Source organism: Oratosquilla oratoria, chromosome 43 (assembly GCF_046742065.1).
Source record: "Oratosquilla oratoria isolate Oo_2021 chromosome 43, ASM4674206v1, whole genome shotgun sequence".
Lineage (NCBI taxonomy): Eukaryota > Metazoa > Arthropoda > Malacostraca > Stomatopoda > Squillidae > Oratosquilla > Oratosquilla oratoria.
The window spans coordinates 19,334,841-19,361,905 of NC_134819.1; the positions used below are offsets into that span (position 1 = coordinate 19,334,841).

Genomic DNA, 27,065 nt, shown 5'->3' on the forward strand with positions numbered 1-27,065 from the left:
AAATCTTGACTGAAAAACTACTCCCTTGGTATAACTAAAATTATAGTGTGGTTTGACCTCTTTTATTATATCTGTGTGGTTTCTCCTTTGAATACTGGGTGAAAAGGCCCAAGTTTGGACGGGTGCCACAGCCACGCCCTTTCGCTAAGGCTGTTCATGTTCATGATTTTTTGGATTTTGGGTCATTTTGGTCACCTGCTCAGATTTACCCGCCATATCACCCACAGGTCGAGGGCGTCCACGGGTGCCGTGGAGTCCAATTTGACACCACTTAGGGATACGGTATGGGTGCCACAGGACCAAAAGTGAATACTGGGTGAAAAGGCCCAAGTTTGGAGGGGTGCCACCGCCACGCCCTTGGGCTAAGGCTGTTCATGTCTACCTTGCTTAGCACTTTGTCCAACTCTCTACCTGTGAGGCAAGTTTGGACCAAATCGGTCACCTTCGAATTTTGGGCAAAATTTTTTGGATTTTGGGTAATTCTGGTCACCTGCTCAGATTTACCAGCCATATCACCCACAGGTCGAGGGCGTCCACGGGTGCCGGGGAGTCCAATTTGACACCGCTCATAGATACGGTATGGGTGCCACAGGCCCACAAGTGAATACTGGGTGAAAAGGCCCAAGTTTGGAGGAGTGCCACCGCCACGCCCTTGGGCTAAGGCTGTTCATGTCTACCTTCCTTTGTACTTTGTCCGACTCTCTACTTGTGAGGCAGGTTTGGACCAAATCGGTCATCACGTCTACCTCGCCTTGACCTGTGGATGACTCTCTCCCTCTGGAGTAAGTTTGGGCCAAATCGGAGACATGACGGTTTTTGGCCAAATCCGTGGTAATTTTGAGGGTCATTTTGGCCACTTGTCCCAATTGGGTCACCACCTCAGCTACAGGTCGAGGGCCACCAGGCCTCTTGCGGATCGCACTTAGATACTGCTCAGGCAAAAGGTACGGGCGCCAACAGGCGGAAATGAGAGGTGAAAATTTCACAAAAGCAAACAAATTTGGCTGGTCGCCACAACCTCGCCCTTGGGTCCAGGTTCCCCACGTCTACCTCGCCGTGCCCTGTGGACGACTCTCTCCCTGTGGAGTAAGTTTTGGCCAAATCGGAGACATGACGGTTTTAGGCCAAATCCGTGGTTGACCATCATCACTGTGGTGGAGCTTAGGTTGAATACCCTGAGTCAGGTTCATTTTGAACTAAGTCACAGTGACCCACTTCCCTACTTTTACCATGCTGAATTACTTGGCCATCATGACTGTGGTTGAGCTTAGATTGAATACCCTAGGTGAGGTTAATTTTGAACTCGGTTACAGTGACCCATTTCCTTACTTTTACCATGCTACCATGCATTATGACTGTGGTGATCCGTGATCCGTGATCCGTCGCCCTTTGGTAATTTTGAGGGTCATTTTGGCCACTTGTCCCGATTGGGTCACCACCTCAGCTACAGGTCGAGGGCCACCAGGGCTCTTGCGGATCGCACTTAGCTGCTCAGGCTAAAAGTATGGGCGCCAACAGGCGGAAATGAGAGGGGAAAATGACACAAACACAAACAAATTTGGCTGGTCGCCACAACCTCGCCCTTGGGTCCAGGTTCCCCACGTCCACCTCGCTGTGCCCTGCTCATTTTGAACTCAGTCACAGTGATCCGTCGCCTAACTTTTAACATGCTAAAGTGCTTGACCATCATGACTGTGGTGGAGGTTAGGTTGAATACCTTAAGTCAGGTTCATTATGAACTCAGTCACAGTGACCCGTCGCCTAGTTTTTAACATGCTAGAGTGCTTGACCATCATGACTGTGGTGGAGCTTATGTTGAATACCCTAAGTTAGTTTCATTTTGAACTCAGTTACAGTGGCCCACCTCCTTATTTCTAACATGCTCAAGTGCTTGGCCACCATTACTGTGGTGGACCTTAGGTTTAAGACCCTAAGTCTGGTTTATTTTGAGCTAAGTCACAGTGACCCACTTCCCTACTTTTACCATGACTGTGGTGTAGCTTAGGCTGAATGCCTTAAATCATGTCTATTTTGAGCTAAGTCACAGTGACCCACTTCCCTACTTTTATCATGCTAAAGTGCTTGGCCGTCATGACTGTGATGGACCTCAGGTTTAATGCCTTAGGTGAGGTTCATTTTGAACTCAGTCACAGTGACAGATTTCCTCACTTTTACCATGCTAAAGTGCTTGGCCATCATGACTGTGGTGGAACTTAGGTTGAATACCCTGAGTGAGGTTCATTTTGAACTAAGTCACAGTGACCCACTTCCCTACTTTTACCATGCTAAATTACTTGGCCATCATGACTGTGGTTGAGCTTAGATTGAATACCCTAAGTAAGGTTAATTTTGAACTCGGTCACAGTGACCAATTTCCTTACTTTTACCATGCTAAAGTGCTTCGCCCTCATGACTGTGGTGGAGCTTCTCGAAGGTCAGGTTCATTTTGAACTCAGTCACAGTGACCCGTCCCCTATCTTTTAACATGTTAAAGTGCTTGACCATCATGACTGTGGTGGAGCTTAGGTTGAATACCCTAAGTCAGGTTCATTTTGAACTCAGTTACAGTGACCCGTCGCCTAACTTTTAACATGCTGAAGTGCTTGACCATCATGACTGTGGTGGAGGTTAGGTTGAATACCTTAAGTCAGGTTCATTTTGAGCTCAGTCACAGTGGCCCATCTCCTTACTTTTAACATGCTCAAGTGCTGGTAATTTTGAGGGTCATTTTGGCCACTTGTCCCGATTGGGTCACCACCTCAGCTACAGGTCGAAGGCCACCAGGGCTCTTGCGGATCGCACTTAGATACTGATCAGGCTAAAAGTACAGGTGCCAACAGGCGGAAATGAGAGGGGAAAATGACACAAACACAAACAAATTTGGCTGGTCGCCACAACCTCGCCCTTGGGTCCAGGTTCCCCACGTCTACCTCGCTGTGCCCTGTGGACGACTCTCTCCCTGTGGAGTAAGTTTTGGCCAAATCGGAGACATGACGGTTTTTGGCCAAATCCGTGGTAATCCTTTGGTAATTTTGAGGGTCCTTTTGGGCACTTGTCCCGATTGGGTCACCACCTCAGCTACAGGTCGAGGGCCACCAGGGCTCTTGCGGATCGCACTTAGATACTGCTCAGGCTAAAAGAACGGGCGCCAACAGGCGGAAATGAAAGGGGAAAATGACACAAACACAAACAAATTTGGCTGGTCGCCACAACCTCGCCCTTGGGTCCAAGTTCCCCACGTCTACCTCGCTGTGCCCTGTTCATTTTGAACTCAGTCACAGTGATCCGTCGCCTAACTTTTAACATGCTAAAGTGCTTGACCATCATGACTGTGGTGGAGCTTAGGTTGAATATCTTAAGTCAGGTTCATTATGAACTCAGTCACAGTGACCCGTCGCCTAGTTTTTAACATGCTAGAGTGCTTGACCATCATGACTGTGGTGGAGCTTATGTTGAATACCCTAAGTTAGTTTCATTTTGAACTCAGTTACAGTGGCCCACCTCCTTACTTCTAACATGCTCAAGTGCTTGGCCACCATTACTGTGGTGGACCTTAGGTTTAAGACCCTAAGTCTGGTTTATTTTGAGCTAAGTCACAGTGACCCACTTCCCTACTTTTACCATGACTGTGGTGTAGCTTAGGCTGAATGCATTAAATCAGGTTTATTTTGAACTAAGTCACAGTGACCCACTTCCCTACTTTTATCATGCTAAAGTGCTTGGCCGTCATGACTGTGATGGACCTCAGGTTGAATACCCTAGGTGAGGTTCATTTTGAACTCAGTCACAGTGACCCATTTCCTCACTTTTACCATGCTAAAGTGCTTGACCATCATGACTGTGGAGGAGCTTCTCAAGTGTCAGGTCCATTTTGAACTCAGTCACAGTGACCCGTCCCCTAACTTTTAACATGCTAAAGTGCTTGACCATCATGACTGTGGTGAAGCTTAGGTTGAATACCTTAAGTCAGGTTCATTTTAAACTCAGTCACAGTGGACCACTTCCTTACATTCACCATGCTAAAGTGCTTGGCCATCATGACTGTGGTGGAACTTAGGTTGAATACCCTGAGTGAGGTTCATTTTGAACTAAGTCACAGTGACCCACTTCCCTACTTTTACCATGTTAAATTACTTGGCCATCATGACTGTGGTTGAGCTTAGATTGAATACCCTAAGTGAGGTTAATTTTGAACTCAGTCACAGTGACCCATTTCCTTACTTTTACCATGCTAAAGTGCCTGGCCATCATGACTGTGGTGGAGCTTCACGAAGGTCAGGTTAATTTTGAACTCAGTCAAAGTGACCCGTCCCCTATCTTTTAACATGCTAAAGTGCTTGACCATCATGACTGTGGTGGAGCTTAGGTTGAATACCCTAAGTCAGGTTCATTTTGAACTCAGTTACAGTGACCCGTCGCCTAACTTTTAACATGCTGAAGTGCTTGACCATCATGACTGTGGTGGAGGTTAGGTTGTATACCTTAAGTCTGGTTCATTTTGAACTCGGTCACAGTGACCCGTCGCCTAATTTTCAACATGCTTGTCCATCTGTGGTGGAGCTTAGGTTGAATACCTTAAGTTAGGTTCATTTTGAGCTCAGTCACAGTGGCCCACCTCCTTACTTGCATCCGACCTAGATATGGATCAAAAGGTCTCCTGTCGGCATGCTCCGCCTTTGTAAGTGTTGGTAGTTTTGAGGGTCATTTTGGCCACTTGTCCCGATTGGGTCACCACCTCAGCTACAGGTCGAAGGCCACCAGGGCTCTTGCGGATCGCACTTAGATACTGCTCAGGCTAAAAGTACGGGTGCCAACAGGTGGAAATGAGAGGAGAAAATGACACAAACACAAACAAATTTGGCTGGTCGCCACATCCTCGCCCTTAGGTCCAGGTTCCCCACGTCTACCTCGCCGTACCCTGTGGATGACTCTCTCCCTCTGGAGTAAGTTTGGGCCAAATCGGAGACATGACGGTTTTTGGCCAAATCCCTTTGGTAATTTTGAGGGTCATTTTGGCCACTTGTACCGATTGGGTCACCACCTCAGCTACAGGTCGAGGGCCACCAGGGCTCTTGCGGATCGCACTTAGATACTGCTCAGGCTAAAAGTACGGGTGCCAACAGGCGGAAATGAGAGGGGAAAATGACAAAAACACAAACAAATTTGACTGGTCGCCACAACCTCGCCCTTGGGTCCAGGTTCCCCACGTCTACCTCGCACTTAGATACTGCTCAGGCTAAAAGTACGGGTGCCAACAGGCGGAAATGAGAGGGGAAAATGACACAAACACAAACAAATTTGGCTGGTCGCCACATCCTCGCCCTTGGGTCCAGGTTCCCCACGTCTCCCTCGCTGTGCCCTGTGGATGACTCTCTCCCTCTGGAGTAAGTTTGGGCCAAATCGAAGACATGACGGTTTTTGTCCAAATCCTTTGGTAATTTTGAGGGTCATTTCGGCCACTTGTACCGATGGGTCACCACCTCAGCTACAGGTCGAGGGCCACCAGGGCTCTTGCGGATCGCACTTAGATACTGCTCAGGCGGGTGCTAACAGTACGGGTGCCAACAGGCGGAAATGAGAGGGGAAAATGACACAAACACAAATTTGGCTGGTCGCCACAACCTCGCCCTTGGGTCCAGGTTCCCCACGTCTACCTCGCTGTGCCCTGTGGACGACTGTCTCCCTCTGGAGTAAGTTTGGGCCAAATCGGAGACATGACGGTTCAAAATCTGAGCTCAAAATGAACCTGACTTTTTGGCCAAATCCTTTGGTAATTTTGAGGGTCATTTCGGCCACTTGTCCCGATTGGGTCACCACCTCAGCTACAGGTCGAGGGCCACCAGGGCTCTTGCGGATCGCACTTAGATACTGCTTAGGCTAAAAGTATGGGAGCCAACAGGCGGAAATGAGAGGTGAAAATGACACAAACACAAACAAATTTGGCTTGTCGCCACAACCTCGCCCTTGGGTCCAGGTTCCCCACGTCTACCTCGCTGTGCCCTGCTCATTTTGAACTCAGTCACAGTGATCCGTCGCCTAACTTTTACCATGCTAAATTACTTGGCCATCATGACAGTGGTTGAGCTTAGATTGAATACCCTAAGTGAGGTTAATTTTGAACTCAGTCACAGTGTGACCCATTTCCTTACTTTTACCATGCTAAAGTGCTTGGCCATCATGACTGTGGTGGAGCTTCTCGAAGGTCAGGTTCATTTTGAACTCAGTCACAGTGACCCGTCCCCTATCTTTTAACATGCTAAAGTGCTTGACCATCATGACTGTGGTGGAGCTTAGGTTGAATACCCTAAGTCAGGTTCATTTTGAACTCAGTTACAGTGACCCGTCGCCTAATTTTTAACATGCTTGACCATCATGACTGTGGTGGAGCTTAGGTTGAATACCTTAAGTTAGGTTAATTTTAAGCTCAGTCACAGTGGCCCACCTCCTTACTTTTAACATGCTCAAGTGCTGGTAGTTTTGAGGGTCATTTTGGCCACTTGTACCGATTGGGTCACCACCTCAGCTACAGGTCGAAGGCCACCAGGGCTCTTGTGGATCGCACTTAGATACTGCTCAGGCTAAAAGTACGGGTGCCAACAGGTGGAAATGAGAGGGGAAAATGACACAAACACAAACAAATTTGGCTGGTCGCCACATCCTTGCCCTTGGGTCCAGGTTCCCCACGTCTACCTCGCTGTGCCCTGTGGATTCTCCCTCTGGAGTAAGTTTGGGCTAAATCGGAGACATGAGGGTTTTTGTCCAAATCCGTGGGTTAACTCCTTTGGTAATTTTGAGGGTCATTTCGGTCACTTGTACCGATTGGGTCACCACCTCAGCTACAGGTCGAGGGCCACCAGGGCTCTTGCGGATCGCACTTAGGTACTGCTCAGGCTAAAAGTACGGGCGCCAATAAGCGGAAATGAGAGGGGAAAATGACACAAACACAAACAAATTTGTTTGGTCGCCACAACCTCGCCCTTGGGTCCAGGTTCCCCACGTCTACCTCGCTTTGCCCTGTGGACAACTCTCTCCCTGTGGAGTAAGTTTGGGACAAATCGGAGACATGTCGGTTTTTGTCCCTTTGGTAATTTTGAGGTTAATTTCGGCCACTTGTCCCGATTGGGTCACCACCTCAGCTACAGGTCGAGGGCCACCAGGGCTCTTGCGGATCGCACTTAGATACTGCTCAGGCTAAAAGTACGGGCGCCAACAGGCGGAAATGAGAGGGGAAAATGACACAAACACAAACAAATTTGGCTGGTCGCCACAACCTCGCCCTTGGGTTCAGGTTCCCCACGTCTACCTCGCTGTGCCCTGTTCATTTTGAACTCAGTCAGTGATCTGTCGCCTAACTTTTAACATGCTAAAGTGCTTGACCATCATGACTGTGGTGGAGCTTAGGTTGAATACCTTAAGTTAGGTTCATTTTGAGCTCAGTAACAGTGACCCGTCCCCTATCTTTTAACATGCTAAAGTGCTTGACCATCATGAATGTGGTGGAGCTTAGATTGAATACTCTAAGTGAGGTTCATTTTGAACTCAGTTACAGTGACCCGTCGCCTAACTTTTAACATGCTAAAGTCAGTGACCCACTTCCCTAATTTTACCATGCTAAATTACTTGGCCATCATGACTGTGGTTGAACTTAGTTTGAATACCCTAAGTGAGGTTAATTTTGAACTCAGTTACAGTGACCCGTCGCCTAACTTTTAACATGCTGAAGTGCTTGACCATCATGACTGTGGTGGAGGTTAGGTTGAATACCTTAAGTCTGGTTCATTTTGAACACAGTCACAGTGACCCGTCGCCTAATTTTCAACATGCTTGTCCATCATGTCTGTGGTGGAGCTTAGGTTGAATACCTTAAGTTAGGTTCATTTTGAGCTCAGTCACAGTGGCCCACCTCCTTACTTGTATCATGCTCAAGTGCTGGTAGTTTTGAGGGTCATTTTGGCCACTTGTCCCGATTGGGTCACCACCTCAGCTACAGGTCGAGGGCCACCAGGGCTCTTGCGGATCGCACTTAGATACTGCTGAGGCTAAAAGTACGGGCGCCAAGAGGCGGAAATGAGAGGGGAAAATTTCAAAAACACAAACAAATTTGGCTGGTCGCCACAACCTCGCCCTTAGGTGCAGGTTTCCCACGTCTACCTCGCTGTGCCCTGTGGACGACTCTCTCCCTCTGGAGTAAGTTTGGGCTAAATCGGAGACATGACGGGTTTTGGCCAAATCCGTGGGTAATGTTGAGGGTCATTTTGGCCACTTGTTCCGACTGGGCCACCACCTCAGCTACAGGTCAAGGGCCACCAGGGCTCTTGCGGATCGAAGTTAGATACCGTTCAGGCTAAAAGTACGGGCGCCAACAGGCGGAAATGAGAGGGAAAAATGACACCAACACAAACAATTTTGGCTGGTCGCCACAACCTCGCCCTTGGGTCCAGGTTACCCCACGTCTACCTCGCTGTACCCTGTTCATTTTGAACTAAGTCACAGTGATCCGCCGCCTACCTTTTAACATGCTAAAGTGCTTGACCATCATGACTGTGGTGGAGCTTAGGTTGAATACCTTAAGTCAGGTTCATTTTGAACTCAGTCACAGTAACCCACTTCCCTACTTTTACCATGCTAAACTACTTGGCCATCATGACTGTGGTTGAGCTTAGATTGAATACCCTAAGTAAGGTTAATTTTGAACTCAGTCACAGTGACACATTTCCTTACTTTTACCATGCTAAAGTGCTTGGCCATCATGACTGTGTTGGAGCTTCTCAAAAGTCAGGTTCATTTTGAACTCAGTCACAGTGACCCGTCCCCTAATTTTTAACATGCTAAAGTGCTTGACCATCATGACTGTGGTGGAGCTTAGGTTGAATACCCCAAGTCAGGTTCATTTTGAACTCAGTCGCAGTGACCCGTCTCCTAACTTTTAACATGCTAAAGTGCTTGACCATCATGACTGTGGTGGAGCTTAGGTTGAATACCTTAAGTTAGGTTCATTTTGAGCTCAGTAACAGTGGCCCACCTCCTTACTTTTAACATGCTCAAGTGCTGGTAATTTTGAGGGTCATTTCGGCCACTTGTACCGATTGGGTCACCACCTCAGCTACAGGTCGAGGGCCACCAGAGCTCTTGCGGATCGCACTTAGATACTGCTCAGGCTAAAAGTACGGGCGCCAACAGGCGGAAATGAGAGGGGAAAATGACACAAACACAAATTCGTATGGTTTCTCCTTTGAGATTTTTTGGATTTTGGGTCATTATGGTCACTTGCTCCGATTTATCCGCCATATCACCCACAGGTCGAGGGCGTCCACGGGTGCCGTGGAGTTCAATTTGACACCACTCAGTGATATGGTATGGGTGCCACAGGCCCAGAAGTGAATACTGGGTGAAAAGGCCCAAATTTGTAGGGGTGCCACCGCCACGCCCTTGGGTTAAGGCTGTTCATGTCTACCTTCCTTTGTACTCTGTCCGAGTCTCTACCTGTGAGGCAAGTTTGGACCAAATCGGTCTCCTTCTGATTTTGGGCAAAATTCGTATGGTTTCCCCTTTGAGATTTTTTGGATTTTGGGTCATTCTGGTCACCTGCTCAGATTTACCCGCCATATCACCCACAGGTCGAGGGCGTCCAGGGCTGCCGTGGAGTCCAATTTGACACCACTCAGGGATACGGTATGGGTGCCACAGGCCCAAAAGTGAATACTGGGTGAAAAGGCCCAAGTTTGGAAGGGTGCCACCGCCACGCCCTTGGGCTAAGGCTGTTCATGTTTACCTTGCTTTGTAATTTGTCTGACTACCTGTGAGGCAAGTTTAGACTAAATCGGTCACCTTCAGATTTTGAGCAAAATTTGTATGGTTTCCCCTTTGAGATTTTTTGGATTTTGGGTCATTCTGGTCACCTGCTCAGATTTACCCACCATATCACCCACAGGTCGAGGGCGTCCAGGGCTGCCGTGGAGTCCAATTTGACACCACTCAGGGATACGGTATGGGTGCCACAGGCCCAAAAGTGAATACTGGGTGAAAAGGCCCAAGTTTGGAAGGGTGCCACCGCCACGCCCTTGGGATAAGGCTGTTCATGTTTACCTTGCTTTGTAATTTGTCTGACTATCTGTGAGGCAAGTTTGGACTAAATCGGTCACCTTCGGATTTTGAGCAAAATTCGTATGGTTTCCCCTTTGATTTTTTTTGGATTTTGGGTCATTCTGGTCACCTGCTCAGATTTACCCGCCATATCACCCACAGGTCGAGGGCGTCCACGGCTGCCGTGGAGTCCAATTTGACACCACTCAGGGATACGGTATGGGTGCCACAGGCTCAAAAGTGAATACTGGGTGAAAAGGCCCAAGTTTGGAGGGGTGCCACCGCCACGCCCTTGGGCTAAGGCTGTTCATGTCTACCTTGCTTTGTGCAACTCTCTACCTGTGAGGCAAGCTTGGACCAAATTTGTTACCTTCAGATTGTATCTGTCTGTGTTTTTGTATATGTCTCTAGCTCTTTCTGTCTGTCTTTTTCTCTATCTGTATATCTGCATCTGGTTTGTCTCTGTCACTATATCATTCTGTCTCTATCTCTTTTTGCATCTGTCTTTTTCTCTTTCCATCTTTCTCTACCTCTGTCTTTGTATGTCTCTCTATCTGTTTCCATCTTTCTGTCTGTCTCTCTCTCCCTATCTCTGTACTGTATCTGGTCTTTGTCCCTGTCACCTGTCTCTCTATTGCTTTCTGTCCGTCTCTATCTCTATACATCTGTGTCTATATCTCTGTATCTCAGTTTCTATATATTTGTGTCAATATCTCCATCTCTATATATCTCTCTCCCTTTGTCTGTGTTTATACATCTGTCTATATATCTCTCTCCCCATCTCCATCTATATATATCTCTATCTCTTTATCTTTCTATATCTATCTCTATGTATATATCTATTTCTCTATATAGATGTAAATATCACAGAAACTACATATGCAAGGCAAATGAAACTAAGCAGGCTTAATGTTGAACAACATAAGATTTATTCCCCCATATCTAAATGAGAAAATCAAAGGTATGTGCATTCCATGAATGATTTCACAAATGTTCAACATGTGCACCGCCTGAGACATGGCACATGTCAAGTCGGTAGTCCAGTTCCTCTCAAACATGCTGCAGCATGTCTTGGGTAAGTCTCCAGTGTGGTAGTGATTCTCTGCTTGAGTTCTTCTAGGTTTCCAAGAAGAGGAGTGACATAGACCAGTCCCTTTTCACAACCCCAGGAAAAAAAAAATAATAATAATAATTGCAAGGTGTTAGGTCAGGTGAGTATGGTGGCCATTTCAACAGCACATTGTCTTCATCATCAGCATGACCGATCCATCTCCATAGATTGTCACTGAGGTAAACCTGCACAGCGAGTTTCCAGTGAGGTGGAGCCTATCCTCTGCAAATTATACAACTGAAATTTCATAGTTAAGCTGTATTACTTCTATAGGCTTTGAAGGGACACAGGCCATATTACTTCTATGGGCTTTGAAGGGACATTCAGGGAAAAACTCAATACACCAATAAAATATGGATGAAGTTTTAATGGAACAATGACATATACATGATTTCCTTTTAAATACAGTTGTCCTCATTAAAATATAATTACAAAACTTATTTTGTTTTTGTTATTTGTTTAATTTACTAATTCTTTCATTCACACCTATTCAATCCTTTGCATGACATGTACATGAACTGATGTGAATAAATGCCACTCCCAGAGGCCATCCAATAAATTGAAGAATAAGAAAAAAAAAAAAAAAAGGATAATCACATTGCTGTAAAACATTATTTGGATGGCTTTTAAATCTATTCATTATGAACAGATAAGACCGACATGAATACTTTGGACTGTCTCTGGGAGTTTCTTGTACATGGAAGCCGAAGCATCATCTTGATAATGTAACACTCTTTCACATCAATCCTGATACCAGCTTCCATTTTTCAACAAAACAATAACAGAACATCAATTAGTAAAAGCTATGTACATGAATGTAAACCAGAATGACTGCAACTGTCTCGAAGTACCTTTGAACAAAGTTTCTGAAAACACCACTGGCAGTAGACACCATTATGAAAAAAAATTTCGATAACAAATCATCTTTTGTCCGTAAACAGTAAAATATCAACCGATGACCCATAATGCTCTCCTTCCCATGTTCACCATCGTTTAACTTAATCGATCATTAAAATTTTCACCACCTTTTTACAATTCTACAAGCCTATGGGAAATGCATTCCCAGGGCCGATGATGTACGCCTGCTAGTGGTAGTCCTGCGAGAGAAACAGCAGAGAGGGTCGTCTCTTTGCTGCTTATTTTACAAAACCCATAAACCAAATCACCTCCATCAATTTCAACTATATTTAATCCACCTTTTCACATAAGGAGTGGACAACCAACAACCACTCCCCTCCTCCTCCAACTACTTTCAGCTCTTGATGCATAAATGGTCCGATAACAATATAACATAGACAACAGTCCAGTTTCTTTCCCAAAGGGATGTATGGGGGGGCCCTAAGGACCGTTGCCAGCCACCGTGGGGCATTGGATTTCCAGTCAGCAAAACTCGAAGCAATAATCGTTATCATAACTCGTTCATATGATTAGGAGCAGTTTGTGGTGTCATGACCACAGCAATAGTTAGCCTGGGCTAGTTTATCTGTTTTAACGTCAGAGGGGACGAGCTGTCTTTGCACAACACAGGGCAAAGCGCTATAGAACTGTATGACATTCATTCCTCCTATGCTTTTTTTTTTGAGAAGTAACCGAAACTAGTTTACAATATTAACTCTTAACCCATGTCAATACCGTGATATAAATCATAATTCTAAACTTCTACAATCCCTCCTATCTTCTCCTCACCGTAAGTCTCTCCATTACCATCTCTATGAAAATGCTGATTATTAGTTATGAAGTATAATTCATGGATTTCATTCTGGCATATGCCAAAATTTATTATCCAGGTGAAGTATGGACCCTAGAATGAATAAAGTCCCTTTCTGTCCAGGATCTACCCCTGAGCAGAATACAATTGTCTAACTTTTGCTTAAACAAAAACTGTAAGAAATGCAGCCATGCTGAAGGGACTTTGAATCAGAAAAAATAAAATAATGAATGAATAAAATAAAATTAAAAAAGTGTTTGGATGGGGTTATAAGTGGGGGAAAAGTTAAACTGATTCAAAGGAGAAGGGGGAAAAAAAAAAGTGTGGAATAAGAAACGGCTTCTATTGCCCAGATGGTGTTCCTGCTGTGCACGTATGGACTACATGTGGAGAATTTACAGATGCACTACACCTAACTACTTGGTCTTACCCAATCAGGACTCTCCAACATTCACATTTGCCTATGAACTGAAGTGAACTTATATGATTACACCTCCTCACATTTAATTTCTTCGGTAAATACACAAAAGCCGTGATGCTTTCCTCTACCACATCAGAAACTAAAGAACTGCAGAACAGACAACTGGTAGTTCAATGGTGGCACATATTTTTGCACTTGGTGTCAATTAGGGGACCTTGATGTGGGGCTGAAGAACTATAACCTTTTATGGACATGAAAATGGGTTGCAGCTTCAAATTTTTGTTTACTTGTGGGCAGGCTGAGGTTTGCTGACGATTTTGGGTCAACAGAGTTTAACAAAGGGTTAGGGAGGATGAATATGAGGGTTTATGGGGGGGGGGGGGAACTGGAAGTTTAGAGCTAAGGTACGGCCAGACAAGGCTCAACATTATGACTAGCCGAAGTAATGTAGCATTATGTACAGAATCGGCAGGGTGGAAAAGACAGTAAAGAAATATGATGGCTTTATGGCAGGAGTGCCTTTTATGCTTTCTTGCTTATTACTGGTATTCGTCCAGGTTTTGTGGAGGAACAGTGCCCAGAGGAAATAACACAGATGCTAATGAAGGAGGGAATATGGGGTTTTTAACAAATTTTGAGTAGCACTTGGAATTAGATGAATGAGATTTGATGGTGGAATTATGATTCTTATTCTGGTGAATGAGGGGGTTCTGTGGAGAAGTAAGGTGTTGCATCCTGAACCAGCAATGTATGACAAACATCACACACTTTGGACGGTCGTTTGTTGGGTCCACTTGGCACCGTTTTGTTAACACATTCCGCACAAAAGATTTTGCCGCAGTGTTTACAATAATTCTGAAAGTAGAAGAGAGAGGAAAAACAAATTAAAAATTTTACCAAGAAAACATCAACAGACTAAGAGGATATGAACATACATATATATATACCAATGGCTTTTTTTACCCCTTACAAAGGAGGTAGCTAAAGTCAAAAGGGACAATTCCACTACCACCCATTCTACCCCCATTCATCACCCCTCTCTATGCCCTCTCACCTATGAACATAAGATTCTTAAACAACCTTGAAGCAACAAAAATACTTTTTCTTTTTCAGAGCGTTTGACTCTTGGGATGAATGACCAAATTCAGTAGTAAACACGACCACAGTAAATGAATTAAAAAATATACATATATATACCAAGGCTTCTTCCCCCTTACAAGGGAGGTAGCCAAAAAGGAAAAGGCATAAAATCACTCCCACCCATTCCATCCCTAAATACACTCCACACCCCTCCACCCTCCCTCTTATCTTAGCACCTCCTGGATGATGGGTTATCCCTGCACCTTGTCCACTGCCCTGGGTCAGAAGCAGTGTCAGCAGTGTCGCAAGACACAGCAACGCCGCTTCATTAAATCGGCGACCCCCCCCTCTCTGTCCCCCCATTGCATAAAAGGAGAAGACGGGGAGAAATCCCTTCGGTCTGCGTCAAATTTTGCTCACATATACTACCTCACCCCCCATCCCCCCGCCCATTCCACCTCATGCATCACAACATCATCCATACTAACCATACTAAAACGAAATGTTAAAGGTCAGAGTGCAACAGATGAAGTCATTTTTCTAAACCACCCACTCCCTTTTAGAAATGGTTCTTTTAACTATCCCAGTCAATTACACCATCATAAGTCATATTTTGATTAAAATGCATGTTTAAAGAGCGGATTTCCAAAGATTCCAGAGATACGCAGCCATTCACCACACATTGGTGGAACGTCATAGAAGTCAACATTGTATCGTACCTTAGAAGTGATTATTGTGTACACACTCATGGTTTCTATTGAAAAATGTCGCAGAAATTAAAGAAAAGGAATTAGTGGAGGTTGTTCATTATCTGTCCAGCCATATATATTTGAGCCCATAATACAATGCCAAAGGTAAAAAGATGATCATGAATTGATTGAACATGTGGCCTGCGGGAAAAGAGAAGATGGTGAGAAATCCCTTCGGGCTGATCAAAATATCATTCACACATACTCCCTTAACCCCCTCATCTCCCACCCACTCCCTTCTGTGCGTTACAGCATCATCCATACACAACCATTCTCCACTCACCCCTATCTTTTCCCTTCCTTCCTAAACAGACATTCCCCTCTTTTCCAATGCCCCTTTTACCCTATCCATCTATCTCACCCTTGGTCGCCCTCTCATGTTCATTCCTTCCACACCTCTTTTACTAATCTTTCTTCAATCATTCTTCCCATGTGTTTTTGAAGTGCAGACAATTTTTTTTTTAGTTGAATCAATGCCCCTGCCCCCAAATTGAAGTTCAGTAGCAAATATATTTCACGGGAATGGTTGGAAATACTTTTTTGTTTACTCTGACCTTTAAAACTGAGATAAGACTTAAAGGCAAGCACATAGGCTTCAATATGTGTAATCTTGCAAAATTGTACTGATAAATTGTACTGTTATGTTTGGCACATCACTATTACTGTGGCTCTGCAACAGTGATTTGGTTCTGATAAATATCATTCCATTATGCTCTACATACATACATATACCAAAGGCTTTTCCCCCCCTTATAACAGAGATAGCCAAAAAACAAAGGCAAAATAATTATTATATACTAATGGATTTCAAAACAACACAATCATACATACAGTCATTGTGTCTGTGTTTTCATATACCAACATCACTTTCAAGATCTCGAGTTTTCTCATTATTCCTCATTGTTCTCCTGTCCTGTATGCTACTCCTCATTTTAACCTGTACACTTCTTTTGCAATATAGAAATGGTGTCATATAAACACCCTAAATCGTTCCTAACCAACTATGAATTCAAAACTATCCCTGAAAATCTTTCCATTATACAAATTTTCTTTCATAATTAATACATAATTATCTCCTTCATGATTCTCTTTTACGAAAACCTCTAAATTCCTAAAAGGGAGGTAGCCACAAAGAAAAAGGCATAAAACCATTCCAACCCATTCCATCCCTAAATACACTCCACCCTCCCTCGTATCTTAGTACCTCCTGGATAATAATTAAAAAAAAAAATGAGCACAGTAGAATAACTTACCTTTCTTCTTCCCACAGAAAATCTTACTTTGCAATTGTTACACTCGTCTACATCTTCCTCATGCTGCCACCGTACCTATCACATATTTTTTAAAAATCTTAATATGACAAACAATCAAAAATATTCAGTTTACAATTTACAACACTATGTCCATTATGTAGAGTAGCATCTGAAGAGTATATAAACCTACCTCAGTCTGTGACTGCCTAATTTTCTCAAGCTCCACCTGTAAAGACTGTGATAACCTCACAAAGTCCCGCTGCACTGCTTCACTCGTGTCTAACTCCTGCTGAAGGGAAGCTATTCGACCCTTCAACTCCAAGACCTCAGATTCTAGTCTTGTCTGAAAGAAAAATTTAGCCTAAGTTTAGACTTTGACAGAATACTCTCTTACAGAAAAAAGAGAAGAGAATGGAGAGGGAGAAAAAAGAGAAACTGGGAGAAAGATGATAAGAGAAGGAAGAAGGAGAGACAGTGACAGTTATGGATAGTAAAAGTTTACCTGCATTTATATTTTTGTGTATAATCTCACGTTGAAGTGAAAGACAGTTATAGACACACACAGATTGATAAATTGAAAAGGGAAAATGAAACTTTGACAAATAAGAGAAAAAATCTTTAACACCATGAAGGAAAAAGAGGATACGACAACAACAAATGAGGATAGAGTAACCTTGAAAGAGATCATGGAGGAACAGGAATGAGATAGCCTAGAAGGAATAGTCAAGGATATATTGTAAACTACCACTTATACTATCATGGAGCACCACATGAGAATAGGTACAAAAAATAGTCTTTGGCCCACCTTGGCTTGGATATTTTCAGATGCCTGCGTTTTCAATCCCGAGATGATCTGTTGACTCTTCATCTGACTCTCATTCAACTTTGACTTTAATTCCTTTGCCTTGGAGTCACTATCGGCCCTCAGCTTCTGCTCACTCTCCACCTGTGACTCGACGCTTTCAAGGATGGCCACTTTTTCCCTGAGAACAACAAACGATCATACTTGGACATATGGAAAAACTAATGTTCCTTGGACTGACAATGGGCACCAGCATATGATGAACTTGTGGACAAACATGACATATTATTATCTCCTTGCTGCTTGCTTCCTCAGTCAACAACACTATCAGGGACCGATGAAAGGAAAAGTGTTCAGTAATTGGTATAAAGGCTTTGTATGGTCACACAGAACTTCCTTATCTTAATAATTTCCAAATAGTATAACATGATATATACATTTATCTACTCTGGTCTCAGACTTTTTTTTTTTGGTCAACTGCCAGCAATTTGAGACAACATTATGCAACCTAGTTTCCAACAAGTCTTGAATTATTATAACAAAGTACTGTCTTCAGAATGAACAATGGAACAATGATTATAAAGGATTCAACAAAAAATATGAAATACTGTAATGTTTGTCTTCTCCTGTGAAACATAATGAACCCAAACTTATCCCATTACACACCTTAACTGATCCACTTCTGCAGAGAGCCGATCCTCTATAGTTTCCTTCTCGTGTTGCTCCGCCAAAATCTTGAAAAGAAGAAATAGTGACATTTTTCAATTAAACAGTTCTTCTGTATTTTAATACAGAGTCAGTGCTTTGTGATGAAAGTGGAGCTATGTCAGGGGTGTGTTATGCCACCATGGTTGTTCAATGTGTACATAGAGGGGGTGGTGCAGAAGAAAAGGGGTGGATGGTAGGTGGACTGCAGCCTGGCCAAGTGGACTCTGTTTTCTTGGGGGAGAGAGGATCCAGAAGGATGGATATCAGGGGGCCTGGCATACAGCAATGTGTTGTCTTTCAGTTTGTCGATAGATTTATACTCAACTATGCTTCAAATTTACTTGTGAAGTGAATTTTGCCAAGAGTGTGAAACCATTTCAGTTTTCTTAAACTATAAATTCCCAAAGGATGAGAAATGACTTCATGATTTTTAGAAAGCTTACCCGATCTTTGAGGAATAGAATTTCCGACTTCAGTGTACTTTCAACATGCTCCTTTGCCACCTTTGCTGCAATGATGTCCTCATGGCACCGCAACAGCATTAATTGCATATCCTGCACGTAAATACATAAGAATAAAGACCAAGGTCAAACAATGAAGCAGAAGATATGTAACTCTCCATCTCTATGATGCATTTATAAATATAACACTTAATGCCTTTCTTCATGAAAACCTTTTCTATCAATATGAATATTCATGTTCTTGAAGATACTAGCAGCCACAAAGGAAATATTTACAACTTTTCTTTTTCTTTCTCATTGCACCTCCCTACATTCTGTCCTTTTCCTCTTTCTCCATCTATCCTCCACTCTCAACTTACCTTCCACCAAAAAATTATCTGATATCCCCCCACTCTTTCCCCTTTGAACATGTACATCCTTAACTCTAACTACTACACTCCTGGTTACCATCATATACTCCATTAATGCTCTATCTACCACCCTTCTATCCAATACCCTCTCCAATGTGTACGTATGCTTGACTTTCTTCCTAAACATTTTATTTGCTATCATCAACTCTTTTTCTAGACACATCTCCACCATCAACTCTTCACTATGATTTTTTCCTGGAACTCCATACTTCCTAATCACTTTGTCTACTGGTTCATTTCCTACCCTAGCATAAAGGTCTTCCAAAACCACTACATTGACATTTTTCCCTAAACCCTCTATGCACTCATTTAAATCTATCCAAAAAACCTCCCTTTCCTCTACACTCTTCTCACTACTAGGCCCATATGCACTTACAGTACAAGAACCCATATCTCCGTTCCCAGTATCACCTTCATCCACATTAACTTTGAAGAAACCTCCTTCCACTCCACTACATGCTTACCTATCTCTTCACTTACTAGTATAAGAATAGCCACCCCTTCTCTCCCTCATCCTCTCTTCACTCCTGTGATCCTCCCAACTACACTCCCAACTCAAACTTGCCCTTCCCTTTCAACTTAGTTTCACGCAATACCAACACATCCATCTTTCTTTTCATAAACATACTGCCTATCTCTTCCCTTTTACTCTCATCTGCACCACATCCATGCACATCTTGTTAAATAGTTTGATTAAATGTAAGTTTCAATGTGGAATAACTGGCGGGCTGCAAGAATTATGATTGGCATACAACAAGTGTTAGGCAAGCAATATCACTTGTTTACCCCTCAGGTGTAAAGATTTACATTTTATATTTGGTGTACAAGTTGATCCCTGGTTTTAGTGAGAAGATTTTAGGTTTATAAGGTAGTTTTGATTATGCCATCAAGCCTCAGGGTCCACTAGATTTTGTTTGAACAAAAAGCAGATTTTATTCAGCTCTATAGATATCAAAGAATTAATTATGGCAATGTAGATCTTCAACATAAGTACCTGAGCAGTTAAAAGCAGGTCTTCCTCATGCTCTATATCCTATCTCACCTGAAACAGTTCATTCTATGGACCTTACCTCCATATTATTTGGCAAATTAATAATCTCATTTTGCATCTCCTGGGAATGTTTACTATGTTTCCCCATTAAGCTGTCATTCTCTTTCTGTAGCCTGCAAAAGGAAACACAATCCACTTTATAAACAGTTACACAATGAAGAATTTGTGTTAAAATTTCACCCATTAAATCCTTTATATTTTATTTTTCCTAAGCAACAGATACTCCAGGTGCATCTAAAGTCCCCTTCACCCCATCCACCCATCTCATTTTTTGGTTTTCCTCTCACGTTCACTCTATCCAGACCTGCTTCCTCCATTCTCTTTGCTAGTCTTTCTACAGTCATTCTCTCCACATGCTCATTCTCAGTTTTTCCCTATACAAGTGCTCCCTTCCCATCACCACTGTTAGCCTTACCTCTATATTTCTTGTAACACAAATCATATTTTTCAGAGGCTTCATCACAAAACCATTCAGTCTCTCCCTCTATCTCCCTTACATTTCAAGTCTCTTTTCCATACAACACCATAGGTACAATCACCCTTTCATATGCTCTTCTCTCCATTCATTTCCAGAAAGTTGTATAATCATATGAATGAGTTATAAGAAGCACAACAGAATCAACCATGAGAAATTTGCTTGGTTAAAACAGCACTCCTATTTATTTTATTTTCCAGTCTAAAACTTAATGTTCTGAATATAGCTGTTCAACCACCATGCCTTTGTATACAGATAACACATTACCTGGTAAGCTCCTTTTGAACCAGTTCTCTGTGGTGAGTGAGATGGCGCAGTTGCTCCTGAAGTTGTGTCACAGCAGAACGATAACGTGTTACTAGTTCATTTTGTCTGGCATGAGTTGTCTCGACTTGACGATAAACTTCTGTCACCTGTAAAGCAATCGAGTACAATCTATATGTTTAGAGTCTTCATATACAACATATGTGGAAAAATACAACTGCAGGTCACTATGTGCATAGCTCTCCTCCTTCAAAATACAACTAAGTAAAACTAGGTAAATATATATATGCCCCTTTTCCCCCCTATAAGAAGTGTTGCTGCATCAAAACACATACCAAACATACACCTACACAATATCTATTCTAAACCTATTCATGTCCCTCACATTTTAGCCAAAGCCAAACTGGGAGAAATGGGAAGGAAGTAACAAAGCAGATTCTTGGGGGAATACCCTGTTAAGGAGGCCGTCGCGCTCGAAAACGAACTTCGTCAATTATAATCAGAATGTCGCGAATTTTTAATATGTTATATATACATATACTGAGATGTTCACCACCAATTTTCATATCATTTAGTTGAAAAACAATGAAGTTATTAATAAAAAACCGTTTTTTGACCAATTACAAAAGTTCTACCTCCTCACTTATCCATTGACTGAGCATGCTGAAAAAAATACCACAAATGCTCTATAGCATTACCTAAAAATTCATTGTGGCGTTTTTGGAATTTCCTCTTAGTTTAGGAGAAAGATTTTTTTTTCAAAATACAATATATCAACTTCTATCATAAAAATAAAAAAATCCCACAATATAAAGTTTGCAAATTTATTCAGCTTTCAAATGATCCAAACCCCATTAAAATCGCCCGAGTAGTTACGGAGGAGATAGAAAAAATGTAGAGAAAAGGGTAGTTTTGAGATATTGAGCTTTGAAGTTCAAAATACATTTCATTGCATTTTTTTGTATTTTTCATTTCGATTTTTTTCTATGCGCCAATCTTCATGCATTCTATGTCATTCACATGTTATTATAAAGTGTAGCTGGTACCTGATCCCCCGGAGCTGATAAATAGTTAGATAGATTGATAAATAGATAGATAGACTTTATTTGGCAATGAATCAATATTTTTGTCTTGTTCAAGTGCTTTTGTAATGATGGAATTGACTCTAACCAAGTGAGAAAGAAGATTATGTGTCCTTCCAAAGTTATGATCAATGACAGTCGCTCTTGTGATGAAAAAAAAAAGCACTCGGAGCGTCATTTGTAGTCTCGTGATGTACGTAACGCATGCTCGATGGTTGCGGTGACGTCATTGGAAACGAGGATACGGAGGGCGGTGAAGGGGTTAAAATGCGCTCGGCTTTGCGCGTCCCGGGCTGGCGCATCAGCAGCACTATTCAAGGTCACTGCTATGAGTCGTCTCCAGTATCTCGATAATTTGATTCAGTTTCTTAGCTTTCATGAAACACACGCTTCTTCTTCGAATGTTTAGGCATTATTGAAATGATTATACATACATACATATACCAAGGCTTTTTCCCCCTTCCAAGGGAGGTAGCCAAAAAGGGAAAGGCATAAAAACACTCCCACCCATTTCATCCCTAAATACACTCCACACCCCTCCCACCCTCCCTCTCATCTGAGCACCTCCTGGATGACGGGTCATCCCTGCACCCTGCCCACCGCCCTGGGTCAGAAGCAGTGTCGCAAGACACAGCACATCCACAGCAAGGCCGCTTCATTTAACCGGCGACCCCCCCTCTCCGTCCCCCCTTGCATATAAGGAGAGGACGGGGAGAAATCCCTTCGGGCTGCGTCAAAATTTACTCACACATACTACCCCACCCCCCACCCCCCCGCCCATTCCTCCTCATGCAATCACAACATCATCCATATACAACCATTCTCCACTCACCTCTGTCTTCCGTCCTCTCCCTTCCTTCCTCAACAGACATTCCCCTCTTCCCCTAAGCCCCCTTCACCCCATCCATCCACCTCATCTAGGACGTCCCCTCATGTTCACTCCCTCCACATCTGCCTTCCATACCTCTTTTACTAGTCTTTCTTCACTCATTCTTTCCATGTGTCCAAACCATCCTAATATTCTTTCATCAACCCTATCTCCCAAATCCTTTTTCACCCTTGTTCTCCTCCTCACCTCATTTCTCACTCTATCCAGCCTAGTAACCCCCACCATACTTCTCAGACACCTCATCTGAAACACATTCAAACTCCTTCTCTCTTCTTCTCTTATGTTCCATGTTTCTGCCCCATACAGTGCTGTTGGCACAATCACTCCTTCATACAGTCTCCTCTTCGCATCCATTCCCAAATGTCTATTCCTCATTACACTCTTCAATCCACCAAGGCATTTACTCGCTTCTCTCAATCTACATTCTACCTCCACCTTCACTCCACCTTTTCCTGCTACACTTGCACCCAAGTATCTAAAACTATCCACTTCCTCCAGTCGCTCTCCCTTAATGTTCACTTCCAGTCTACTGCCACTTTCACCCCTTGTACATCTCATCACCTTACTTTTACCCACATTTATCTTTAGCTTTCTTCTATCACATACTCTCCCAAACTCTGCCACCAGCTTCCTCAATCCCTCCTCTGACCCTGCCACAAGCGCAGTGTCGTCCGCAAACAACAGCTGGCTCACCTCCCACTTTTCTCCATTTTCTTTAACCATTTCCAATCCCTGACCCACTACCCTAGCATTCACCTCTTGCACCACCCCATCCATGTATAAGTTGAACAGCCAGGGCGACATAACGCATCCTTGACGAAGTCCCACCTTTACTTCAAACCACTCACTCTCTCCATTTCTAATCCTGACACAAGCTCTACTACTCTCATAGAAACTCTTGACAGCTCCCAAAAGCTTTCCTCCTATCCCATAAATCTGCATAACCTCCCACAGTGCCTTTCTGTCTACCCTATCATAAGCCTTTTCCAGATCCATAAAAGCCCAAAAAACATCCTTCCCCTTTCCTATAGCTTTCTCACATATCTGTCTTACCACAAAGATCTGATCTACACAACCTCTACCTGTCCTAAAACCACACTGTTCCTCACCAATTACTCCTTCTGTTCCTCTCCTAATCCTCTCAATTAAGATCCTCGCATAAGCCTTCCCTACTACACTTAACAGGCTAATCCCTCTGAAACTACTACATTCACACTTGTCCCCTTTTCCCTTGTAAAGAGGAACTATACAGGCACTTCTCCAGTCCTCCGGTACTCTACCCTCTCTCCAGCAAACATTAAATAACCTCACCAACCAGTCCACCATCACTGAACCTCCCTTTTTCAGACATTCTGCATGGCATCCATCCAGACCAGGTGCCTTACCTGCTTTCATCTTTTTTACAACTGCCTTCACCTCATCCTTCCCTATTTCTCCTCCATTCTCCTCACTCATCACTCTCATTTTCTTCGCATTTCCCACTGCAGCTATCTTTCCTTCCCTATCCTCCTTCACATTTAGCAACTCCCTAAAATATTCTGCCCATCTTCCCCTTACTGCCATCTATTCCATTATCATCTCTCCATCTGTACCTTTTACCTTTTCTTCCCTACTTGGTTCGCCTCCTCTTCCTCTCTTAATTTCTTCCCAAAACATCTTTTTATTACTTTCAAAATTTTCTGTCATACTCCTACCCCATTTCACATCTGCTCTCCTCTTTGCCTCTTTTACCTTTTGCTTTACTTCTCTTTTCTTTTCTTTGTACGTCTCATATGACCCCCCCCGTCCTCTTTTGTAACCAATATGTGAATGCTCGCTTCTTCTCTTCTACAACCTTCTTTGTTTCCTCATCCCACCATTCACTACCCTTTCTTCTATTTCCCCCTGTCCTTCTTGTTCCACACACCATCCTTGCACACTTTAAGACTCCCTCCTTGAACCATCCCCATTCCTCCTCCACACCCATCTCTGCTCCATCCTTTACTCCCTCCCACTCCTCCTTCAGCTTCTTTTTGTACTCCTTCTCCTTTTCCTTTTCATTCAAGGAGTTCACTCTAAGAACCTCCCTACCTTTTGTCCCCTTCCTCTTTCTCCATCTATCCTCCACTCTCAGCTTACCTTCCACCAAAAAATGATTATAGCTTCAAATAAAAGTATATGAAAGTTCTATCTATCTATCTCCAAGGAACGACAATTCGATTTCTCTCCACAATGATTCGCTCAGCTTACGTACCGAGTGAACAGATTGCAGTCTAGGATGTGTTTCCAAGTAGTCTATATTAGTGAATAACAAAATACAACGCATTTGTGCCATTTTTATTGCGATGAAATAACTTTATCGAACATTTGTACAGCGAAGGTGTACTAGAAAGTGGGGGTGGGGGGCAGAAAAATAGCCATAACTCCTTTATTTTTTGGTATTTCGCTGAAATATTTCAGGACTGGCTTGCCAAAGGCCACTAGATGACGGAATTTTTTTCTCGAATATTTCAATTTTTTTCGGAAATTTATCGCGATGGCCCCCTTAAGTACAGCGATTGAGAACACAGATGACCCAGTGGGTAAAGGAAGTAACCTGGGTAAGAGGACCTTGAGCTACCTTTGCCCTACAGGAAATCCACTCCCAACATGGGGACATCCACTTCCCCCTCAACCACTCAATACATTTATACATTTATTCCAAGGCTTTTTCCAATACATTTATGGAGCAGAAAAAAATGACATCCCTTCAGATAGTGTGATTTACTTAAGCATCTGCAACCACTCTCTACTCACTCCTATAATTTTGCATTCAACAAACATTCCTTTTGCATCCAATGTCTCTCACCCCAGCCATCTATCAAATTTTTTGTTTTCCCTTCAACTTCCTTCCATCCAGTGATGAAAAGTAGAGAGAGGGAAGGAGTGAGGCAGAGGGGGTAAAAAGAGAGGGGAGAGAGGAACATTGCAAAAAGATCTAGATTCTGTTTTTGCATGGAGCCAAAAATGGGAAATGAAGTTCACTATCAAAAAATGCAAAGTACTGGAAATGGGCAATAGTGGCAAAAGGCCACCCTTAAACTATTCCCTGGGAAACGAAGACATTACAAAACCAAAAGAAGAGAAAGACTTGGGAATTTTGATAAAAGATAACCTGTCACCTAACAGACATATCAGCAGGATTGTGGGAGAGACATATGGACTACTGCAAAAGATTAAGGTGGTGTTCCACTATATGGATGAAGAGATGATGAAAAAACTCATTGAAACTCTTGATACATCCAAGATTGGAATATGCGTTAGTAGTATGCCCCCCACACAGAGTGAAGGATATAAGGAAGATTGAGAGAATACAAAGGGCAGCAACCAAACTGGTCCCCAGCCTGGCAGATAAACCATACGAGGAAAGACTAAACGTACTGGATCTGCCAACTTTAAAAGATCAAACAGAAAGAGGTGACATGATTACAGTGTTCAGGTCACTAAAGGGGAGAGAGTGCATTGATAGAAGATATCTCCTGATTAACAATTGAGAGAAGCGAGTAAATGCCTTGGTGGTTTAAAGAGTGTAATGAGAAATAGACATTTGGGAATGGATGCGAAGAGGAGACTGTATGAAGGAGTGATTGTGCCAACAGCACTGTATGGGGCAGAAACGTGGAACATAAGAGAAGAAGAGAGAAGGAGTTTGAATGTGTTTGAGATGAGGTGTCTGAGAAGTATGGTGGGGGTTACTAGGCTAGATAGAGTGAGAAATGAGGAGGTGAGGAGGAGAACAGGGGTGAAAAAGGATTTGGGAGAGAGGGTTGATGAAAGAATATTAGGATGGTTTGGACACATGGAAAGAATGAGTGAAGAAAGACTAGTAAAAGAGGTATGGAAGGCAGATGTGGAGGGAGTGAACATGAGGGGACGTCCTAGGATGAGGTGGATGGATGGGGTGAAGGGGGCTTTGGGGAAGAGGGGAATGTCTGTTGAGGAAGGAAGGGAGAGGACGGAAGACAGAGGTGAGTGGAGAATGGTTGTATGTGGATGATGTTGTGACTGCGTGGGGAGGAGTGGGCGGGGGGGTGGGGTGGTGTGTGCGAGTGAATTTTGACGCAGCCCGAAGGGATTTCTCCCCGTCCTCTCCTTATATGCAAAGGGGGACGGAGAGGGGGGGTCGCCGATTAAATGAAGCGGCCTTGCTGTGGATGTACTGTGTCTTGCGACACTGCTTCTGACCCAGGGCGGTGGGCAGGGTTCAGGGATGACCCGTCATCCAGGAGGTGCTCAGATGAGAGGAAGGGTGGGAGGGGTGTGGAGTGTATTTAGGGATGAAATGGGTGGGAGTGTTTTTATGCCTTTCCCTTTGTGGCTACCTCCCTTGGAAGGGGGAAAAAGCCTTGGTATATGTATGTATGTAACAATGGGAGGAAATTAAGAGGTCATGGAAGAAAATTAAGATTGACCACATGACAAAAGGATGTGAAGAAGTACAGTTTTCCATGGGTTTCCAGCAAGAGAGTATTTGGTCAACAAAATGAATGATAATTACAC

The 27,065-nt window shown here is 43.4% G+C and overlaps 1 protein-coding gene across 7 annotated transcripts in view; it reads right to left on the reverse strand.

The window, feature by feature from the left end:
• Positions 1 to 11,541: 11,541 nt before the first annotated feature.
• The window catches only part of LOC143022117 (rab GTPase-binding effector protein 1-like), a 76,136-nt gene continuing 60,612 nt past the window's right edge, over positions 11,542 to 27,065 (reverse strand). For all 7 annotated transcript variants that reach the window (XM_076180122.1, XM_076180121.1, XM_076180119.1 and 4 more), the window contains 8 exons: positions 20,580 to 20,725; positions 19,857 to 19,950; positions 18,359 to 18,469; positions 17,874 to 17,941; positions 17,211 to 17,388; positions 16,596 to 16,748; positions 16,406 to 16,480; positions 11,542 to 14,178 (listed from right to left, as the gene is read on the reverse strand). In XM_076180122.1, the coding sequence (XP_076036237.1) occupies positions 14,011 to 14,178; positions 16,406 to 16,480; positions 16,596 to 16,748; positions 17,211 to 17,388; positions 17,874 to 17,941; positions 18,359 to 18,469; positions 19,857 to 19,950; positions 20,580 to 20,725 (993 nt within the window). In that variant the 3' untranslated portion in view covers positions 11,542 to 14,010. The remainder of the gene's footprint in view (positions 14,179 to 16,405; positions 16,481 to 16,595; positions 16,749 to 17,210; positions 17,389 to 17,873; positions 17,942 to 18,358; positions 18,470 to 19,856; positions 19,951 to 20,579; positions 20,726 to 27,065) is intronic.